The sequence below is a fragment of the Rhagoletis zephyria genome, unplaced genomic scaffold (assembly GCF_001687245.7).
Source record: "Rhagoletis zephyria isolate East Lansing unplaced genomic scaffold, Rhagoletis_zephyria_1.1 Rzeph_scaffold_00568, whole genome shotgun sequence".
In the NCBI taxonomy this organism is placed as follows: Eukaryota; Metazoa; Arthropoda; class Insecta; order Diptera; family Tephritidae; genus Rhagoletis; species Rhagoletis zephyria.
Genome location: NW_016157652.1, coordinates 219,004 through 228,244, shown reverse-complemented (window position 1 = coordinate 228,244; position 9,241 = coordinate 219,004). Strand labels below are relative to the sequence as shown.

The 9,241-nt window shown below is 35.1% G+C and overlaps 1 protein-coding gene across 1 annotated transcript in view; it reads right to left on the bottom strand.

The window, feature by feature from the left end:
* Positions 1 to 2,664: 2,664 nt before the first annotated feature.
* LOC108360423 (uncharacterized) overlaps positions 2,665 to 9,241 on the bottom strand; it is a 172,293-nt gene continuing 165,716 nt past the window's right edge. The window contains exons 6-8 of the mRNA XM_017612694.1: positions 4,045 to 4,165; positions 2,993 to 3,568; positions 2,665 to 2,940 (exon numbers count right to left, since the gene is read on the bottom strand). Coding sequence (XP_017468183.1) covers positions 2,665 to 2,940; positions 2,993 to 3,568; positions 4,045 to 4,165 — 973 coding nt within the window. The remainder of the gene's footprint in view (positions 2,941 to 2,992; positions 3,569 to 4,044; positions 4,166 to 9,241) is intronic.

Below are 9,241 nucleotides of genomic sequence, written 5' to 3'. Positions count from 1 at the left end.
TTTAAGATATTTTTAATTTTAGCATTGTCATCAATTTGGATCACCTTGTTCAGTAGCGCTACTTTTACTTGATTTAATATTTCATTGCCCTTTTTTTTAAAATCAATAATCGAGATAAATTCGAAAATCTTCTCGTTTGGTGCCAATTGTAGTCTATCAATTTTGTATTTACCGGCCACTTCATCGAGCCTTGAGAAAAATTGACCTAAGTCAAATTTCTCATTAGTAAATAAATCATTGATATATATATACGCAATTATCGATTTACCTCTTTTGATGTAACATCTTTCAGGGGTAATCTTTAATTTACAATATTTCCTGACGTCAGTGTTATTTAAAGGAACGTATATATTGGGCTTATTATATATTTGATGATGCTTATTTAATTTACTACCTGTGCATGCTGTGTCTTTTTTATGTGTCATTGAACGTGTTGTTATTCTGAGTACTTTAGCTACTGACTCAGTCATTTCTTTTAGATTGTCTATTGTTATTCGCGATAAAGCATCCGCGATATAATTATCTTTGCCCCTAAGATATTCAACTGTGAATTCATATTCCTCTAGATCAAGTCTCATTCTAGTCAATTTAGAACTAGGATTTCTCATTGAAAATAAGTATGTTAGTGGTCTGTGATCCGTACGGACAAGAAATTGTTTACCGTATATGTATGGCCTAAAGTGTGTAATAGCCCAGTGAATTGCTGTTAATTCTTGTTCAATGGTGGATTTATTGCTTTCTCCTTTTGTGAAGGATTTGGATGCATATGCAACTGGTAGGTGTTTTCCTTCGTGCTCTTGAGTTAAAACTGCCCCACAAGCATACTTGCTTGCGTCTGTAGTTATACAAAACTCTTTCCCGAAGTCAGGGTATTGCAGTAATGTTGGGCTTATTAATGCTTTCTTCAAATAATTAAATGCTTTTTCACAATCTTCAGTCCATTCGAACTGTACATTTTTTTTTTTTAGTCTCGTAATGTGTCTAGAATGGTGCGAAAAGTTTTTGATAAACCTTCGATAGTAATTGCAAAAGGCTACGAATCTTCGTGCGCCATCTGCGTCAGTAGGTTGTGGATAATTCTTGATTACTGAATATTTACTATCGTCTGGTAGTATCCCTTTATCAGTACACTTATGTCCTAGATATGTTACTTCCGTTTTAAAAAATGAACATTTTTCGGGGTGTAGTTTGAGATTGTGTTTTCTACATAATTCAAAGACATTAGTTAAATTTGAAAGCATGTGCTTCTCAGAGCATCCTAATACGACTAAATCGTCCATATATAAGAAAGCTTGATCTGGTTTTAAACCACTGAAAGCAAATGTCATCATTCTTTGGAATGAGTTAGGTGCTATTTTTAGTCCATATGGAAGTCTAGTGAATCTATATGATCCATTGTACGTTGAAAATGACGTAAGATTTCTAGATTTATCTTCCAGTTCTATTTGGTGGAATCCAGACATTAAATCTAAGCAAGAGAAATATTTTGCTCTGCCAAGTTGATCTAGGATGTCGTCTATTCTTGGCAGTGGAAACTTGTCTGCGACGAGTTTTTTATTCAGTTGTCTGTAATCTATTACTAGTCTCCATCTTTTTTCTTTAGAGCCTGGTAGTGGCTTCTTTGGTACTAGTAAGATTGGACTGTTGTACTCGGAGTGTGATGGTTCGACTATTCCATCGTCTATCAATTTTTTCACTTGATTGTCAATCTCATCTTTGTGAGTATGCGGTACTCTATAGTTCTTAATATATACGGGTGTATTATCTTTAACTTGCAATTTTTGGCTATAGAAATTATTAGTTGTTATCGGTTCAGTTTCTAAACCAAAAATATCAGTGAATTTTGAACAAAGGTTTGTTAAGGTATTTTTAAATTGACTTGGAAATTGTTTATTTAATATGGTTAAGATTTCTGTTTTTCTACTGTTATTATTAACTTGGTTATTTGTGACAATTTCATAATCATTAATTTGTTCGGTTATGATTTTTGATTCCTCAAATTTTGCTGTGTGAAAATTTGTATTTAGAATGCGAATGAATGCTTTATTTGCTCTTACAAGAGTGCTAGCTATAAATACACCTGGATGAATTTCCTGTTTTGGTACAAGTATATCTTGACTTGTACTTTTAATTTTTATTTGGCGTATTACTTCTGATCTTGCTGGCAAGGTTAAGTATTCATTGCATGTATTTGCTATTGGTATTTCTATGTGTTGGTGAAAGTTAGGTGGACGTAGTACAAAGTAATCAAAATCTTCGTTGAAATCTAGAATACAATTGTATTTTCTGATAAAATCCATACCGATGATTCCATCACAAGGTATTGGGAAATCATCGTGCACAACGTGAAAGGTGTGCGGAACTAAGAAATTTTTGTACTTCAGATCGAAGTGTGTAGTTCCTATTGATTTTATTTTACCTTGTCCTATTCCACTTAATGATGTAATGATTTGTGTGTTTATTTGATCTTGTTTAAAGTGTGCAGTTTTTATTAGTGAAATATCTGCTCCTGTGTCTATTAATAATATTATTGTATTGTTAGTGTCATTTAATTGGACTTTTATAAAAATGCTCAAGTTAAGATTAAGATTATACACTTTTCTTTCTATTGACTTGATCTTAGGGGACTGTGAGAGTTTTCCGAATGTTCTTGGTTATTGTTAGCTATTCTAACATTATTAGTTCGACCATTTTCTTGTCGGTTATAATTGTTTCGGTTACGGTTTCCACGATAGTTGGAGTTGTTATCTCTATTACCATTATTGTTATTGTATCTTCTGTTGTTTTGTCGATTTCCTCCTCTGTAGTTTCCTCTGTTACCACCTCTGTAGCTTTCTCTACCATTTCCTCTGTTTCCATGGTAGGGTTTATTTGATCTTCCGAAGTGTAGGATAGTGTTGTGTTGTCCAGTTGCTTCGGTGCAACTTCCGACAAACTTTCCTATTGCTTCGTTCATGGAGTTGAATTGACCTGCCTCCATGATGAGTTTTACTCTATCTATGGTGCAATTTTTGGTCATTGCTTTTACTGCTACTTGGGTTGAGTATTTGGTGGCTTGACTACAGGGTATGCCGTCAGCGATGTATGCGCTTTCTAAGGATTTGGTCAGTGTTTCTATCTCATTGCAGTAAGTATTAGCGGATTTACCACTTTGTCTAATGTTAAAATTTTTTGCCGATATTACTTCAATGGTTTCGCCTTTTACACATGCTGTTAGTTTTGCTATGATAGACTGAATTGTCGGCTCACTGTCTAAGAGGTTTCTGCTATTGCCTTTTAGTTTAGTTTTTATTAAACTAACGGCTACTGATTCGTGGTTTCCTTTTAGTGTGTCTACTAAAGAAAGTGCATCTAAGAATGATCTTAGATTTTCTGGCTTTCCATCGAATTCAGGAATCAACCTGGTGGCAGTATTTATAAATTCTATATTTGTCTGTGCCATGTTGATTTCTTCCAGTCCTTCCTCTTCAGTAATATTATCTTCTATCATAAGTTGTTGTATATTAGGTGTTATAAGGATATTGATATCAATTTGTATTGGTTCTTCAATAGTGTGTGGAACTTCTTGCTGAATATTATGACGGTTAAGGGCTTTAACTAATAAATCCCTGAGTTCCCAAAATATTTTTAATGCTTGGTTCTTATGTGTTTGTGTAAATCTGTTTTTATTTATTGCTACTGTCTTTCTAACATCTTCTATTGAACTTATTATAATGCCTAAATGTTTTCTGATTGTGTCTTGCCCTATGCTACGGTTTTGTGTAATGCATTTATAAGATTTTTTTATTATTACTGCATTAGTTTCTATGGATTTTATTATTGTTTCCCATTTATCCATGGACATAAAATTATTAAGTGAATCTAGTTTCTGGTTCTTATTCTTTCAAAATTTTTTTATTTTTTTTTTCTTTTTTTATTAATATTAAGAGGAGTTTTCTTTCCTATTTATACCTTATCTAGTTGGTTTGCCATACTTAGATATTTCTTTTTTAATTTTTTATTGTGCATAGCGTATACATGTAGTGCTAAGTTTATAACGCTTACAATCGTAATTATGACTATACATATTTCTATTGTTTCTATATTAATTTTTTCTTCTGTTACTTCTACTTCATTTATTACGTTAGCGTTGGGCTTTTCTAATTTTGAGTCGGTATTGCCCATTCTTAAAAAAAATTTTGTTAAGTTCAAAAAAAATTTTAACTTAAATCAATTTTAATTAAAAATTTATATTTTTTTTTCGTTAGTGAAAAAATTTTCATTTAAGTGAAATTTTATTTTTAAATTACATTTTTTTTTGATTTTAAGATAAGATTTTTTTCTTTAAAAGAATTTTTTTTTATTTTTATTATTTTTTTTTCAATTCATTTGCTTATTATTTATTTACAATTTCAATTTGTTTTTCTTAAAAATTAGTTGCCCCGAGCGATTATCGCTTACTGGCCCTATGAGTGCGAATAGGGAGCTCTTCATTAATACCATCTATGGGTTTTTTTCTCTTATTGTGTTGTCCGTCCTGGTCTGGCGTCCAGGAATTGTTTGATGAGGAACGTTATTTCATCTATGCGTTCCCAGATTTGGCACGATCTTCCCAAGCGTGGTGCTGGTTCTGTGTTCAGCTCACGTTGGAGGATGGCTTTTTCCCTCTTTAGTTTTTGCGTGTAGCCTCCACGCCTCTTCCTTCTTGCTACTGGTGGGATTATTATTTCTTCCTTCTTTGGTTTTTGGTTTTTCTGTCGCCTCCGGTACTCCTCAATGGTCAATGGCTGGGGACCGGGCTTCCTTCCTGTCATCGCAACTGACGGACGCTTTGGCTGTCCCGTCAGGACTTTGGTTTTAGGTGCTCTTATTTGAAGCACACTTTTCAGGATTTTAATTGAATTTTTATTGAAATTTCATTTTTTGGATTTTTATAATTTTTTGGAAATTTCTCTTTTTTTTTGTTTTTTTTTTGAGTATAGGCTCAAAATGAAGCCTCTTTTTAATTTTTAAAATTATTTTTTTACGGCGGTGACCATGCCGTTGATGACAAAGAGTGCTTTGTCGGCAAGTAGGCATTGGGTGGTCTTGGCATTGAAAGTGAAATGGTTTAAGTGGTAATGACAGTGAAGTGACAAAGAATGCCATCAATGTCTTTTGATAATGATATTTGATATTTATTAGTGCGACTTGAATTGTGAAATGATTTGGGTTAGTTTGCTTCGACTTGTTTGTTCTTTACAAGTCACACTGCATACTACACACTACACTATTTAAAAAAGTATCCACATTTATACTGACCGGAAAAAATAAGTATCCCGCAAAAATTCGTCTAAAAATGTATCCAATTGGATCTATTTAGATCCAAACGGCATCCCTGATGCACATACGTATCTATGCACATACATACATATGTACTTAGGTATGTATATCAGCATTTTAGTTGAAAGTACGTTTTGCTCGTCGCTCTCTTCATCACTCCACTACATTTCTGTCCTTAGTTTTATTCAGATACCACAAATGCACGATCCAGAAAATTCTTCTATCATTATTGCCACAAATATATGTTTTCTTCGAAAATACTCAAGTACTACCAGTAGAATACACTACTGTCAAATACCTTTTACTCGCAGTAGTTGCGGAAGGCAAAGTAAATACTCTACTCGTCTTGCTATTGATCGGTAGTTTACGTACGCTTGCAGAAACTGGTTTATGCTTACTCACATTTGACCCGAACGATGAGAGTAAAGGAGGGAAAGTATTTGCGCGGCGATCGGATGTCTTGTTAGGCCCTTTAAATGGAATTGCGCAGGAGTTTACTACATATGTATGTATGTATGTATTAAGTCAATATCTCGAATCATCGACACTTCGATTATGTGTGCAGGGTATCGATGTGCCGATGTTCTACATAGTCCGCAATCGATTATAAAGCATCGATATTTTACGTCTTATCATCGATAAAATCGAATATCGGTGAATATTGGGCATCCCTAGGCAGAACAGATTTCGCGGTTTTTTATGCACGCTCTTGTAGTAAATTCTTCCTGAGCGGTTCAGTTCTGCAGCTCTTATAATCTTCTCCAACATCAGATTAAAGAAGTCACATGGAGTCGCCCTGTCTGCTTGGAACGGCTTGGAGAGGTCTTTCCTAATTCTGACGGAGCTGGTGGTATTGCTCTACGTCATTTTACACAGCCGTATGAGTTTTGAGGGGATGCCAAATTCAGATATAGTGGCGTATAGGCATCTCCTTTTCGTGCTGTCAAAAGCGGCTTTAAAGTCGAAAAATAGGTGGTGAGTGTCGATCCTTTTCTCGCGGGTCTTTTCCAAGATTTGGCGTATTGTAAATACCTGATCTATGGTGGGTTTGCCAGGTCTAAAGCCACACTGGCTTCAGTCTTTCACACAATACGCTCGATAAGACCTTGCAACCTATGCTTAGAAGGTTGATTCCGCGGTAGTTGGCGCGAATTGCGGGATCACCTTTCTTTTGGATTGGGCAGAGCACACTTAAATTCCAGTCCATATTCTGACCAAGAGTTGATGCATGCACCTTATCAACTCCTCGCCGCCGTACTTGAATAGCTCAGCTGGCAGGCTGTCAGCTCCAGCAGCTTTGTTGTTTGGAGTGCAATGGGGTATAGTCGTTGCGCTGGATATGCAGTTACAGTTGCATGGATATCATCAATCCCGACTCTACCGTCCTCATTCGCGCACTCTGGGCAACGTGAGCAATCCATGTGTAAGATGCGGTAACCAATCCGAGTGGAGCCTTGGGACACGGCAGAAAGAGAGGGAGCTTCGGTGGGGCCACTCCGACTTATTCGGTTTAAGGGCTCACTGAAGTCTGTAGCGTCTGTTCACCAGTAGGTGCGGCTGCAAGCGGGTGTCTGCTTGGAGCAAGCGGCTCGCTATATAAACATGTATTTGGTTGCGAAACCACCCCCGACCCAGCAATGGATTGTGCGCTGGGTTTGGGACCCGCCACGTAAAAACCCCTTCCAGTGAAGAACGAATAGCAACAACGCGGCTGAAAAACAACAAAGCTGCTGGGTATATGAATAATGATCGCTCTAAATCGATCTCAAAGTTTGTACAACGCTTTTATCAACTTGCAATGTTGTGGGTCCAGACAGCTATAAAAGCTTTGCTTTGCAAAGTTCGTGTTAAGTTTAGACATCAACCTCGTTCATTCGAGAGGTAGATGTCGCCGTATTCACTACGTACGCTACAGCGGAAATGGACGACACCCCATTTCTTTAAATGAAATTAATTGTTGCTCGTATGTATGTACATACATATGTATATTAGCGTGGGCCGAAAATCCGCTTTTTTAGAATTTTGATTGGTAATAGCAAAAATATGGTTCATTATGCTCTAAAAAATATCTGTGTGAAATGTGAAAGTTTTTGGTCAATATCCTAGGCTCGCCCAAGTCCATCAAAGTTCAAGCTCAAAAATAAAATTTCTTAGTTAACTTCGGTTCTCTACAAAAAAGCTCCATATACCTAATTATGTGGGACTAATACTTTCGAAGATTATTGCAATTTTACTAAAAAAATGTATTACTTAATTTATTTATTAATGTTTATTTTTTGGCCATATTGAACTTTGATGGACTTGGGCGAGGCTAAGATATTTACCAAAAGTTGTCATATTTCACACAGATTGTTGTTAGAGCATAGTGAACCATATTTTTGCTATTACCTATCAAAATTCTAAAAAAGCGGATTTTCGGCCCTCGCTAATGTATATACATGTTTGTGCACAAATCTATTAATATCGTTGAATTAAAATTAAAAAGTAGAAAATAAATTATTTATATGTATATAAAAAAAAACTTTTTAATATACAACGCTTTTATAAATGGACTAAAAAGTTGAAAATAATAATTCTCGTCCCACAGAAATTGTTTTCATAACTTTTAATTTTGAAATTTTAGCAAAAGTCATTATAAACAATTTATGAGATTGAAAATGAAAAGCGTGGGGCGCATGTAATATACCGAATTCATATGAGGGGTAGTATATGTATGTATGTGGATATATGAATAACGACCGCTTAAAATGGATCTCAAATTTGTACTTTCTCTGTAGAAATTTTAGGTCTATGTTATGTAGTTTTACTATTGTCAATGAAATCTAATGCTTTGTATTGCATGCGCCCCACGCTTTTCATTTTCAATCTCATAAATCTTTATATATAAAACAAAGTCGTGTTAGTTACACCATTTATAACTCAGGAGCGGCTGGACCGATTTTTATGATATTTGTTTTTTGAATTTGTCTACCTTCCGAATAACAGAATAACTATTAAAACAACCGCTAGGTGGCGCTGGAGTCGAGTTGTTAGTAAAACCCGTATTTATGGTCCGATGCGCCTCATACTTGAGATATGTATTGACAATAGAAAAACAAAACCATTGCAAAAAAAAGAGCCGCCAAGTGGCGTTGGAGTCGAGTTATTAGTAAAAATCGTGTTTATGGTCCGATTATCCTCAGATTCCAAATATGTATTGATAACAGGAAAAAGAATTCTTTCGAAAAAAATATGCGCTGAAATTGTGTTACATATGTATATGTAACTAAAAATCGTATTTATGCTTGAATTTATTTCATTATCGAAATATATGAACTCACATACCGATGGTCCTCGGCAATAACGACCAACTCAAAATTCAAAAAATCAAATCCCTTATTACTGTTAAGAGACTCATGTCTCTAATCCTTGGCTAACCCATATCTAATCCTAACTTAAATAAGTTGTAAATCTTATACATGAATAAGACAACAATTAAAGACATGAGCCACTTAACCATAGTACGAGTTTTAATTCTTTGAATTTTGAATTGTGTAGTTATTGTACAGGGCCATCGATATATTTACGACAGGAAAAGATACATATGTATTTATACTTTTGCAAAAAAAAACTGAAATTCATTCGGAAACCGTGATTTACGCACGGCTGTTCCTTATCTATATACTAGCTTATACCCGCGGGTTTCACCTAGCGCTTTTATACAAATAGGAAAAATAATTTAATGATGTTAGATTTTATTTCTGTGCCCATTTCGTTATAGCTCGTTATTTTCTAAGCGAGTTAAGGTATTTAGGCCGTTTAAAACTATGAAATTATAAAATCTCCTCTCTCCTCCCTCTAAGTTTACCTTAAAAGGTTTCCAGGTATACGACGCGTGAACGTGAAACCTTCTTGGAGGTGCCACGGCGAGTTCTAATATTTCCAACTCAAATTTAGTAAC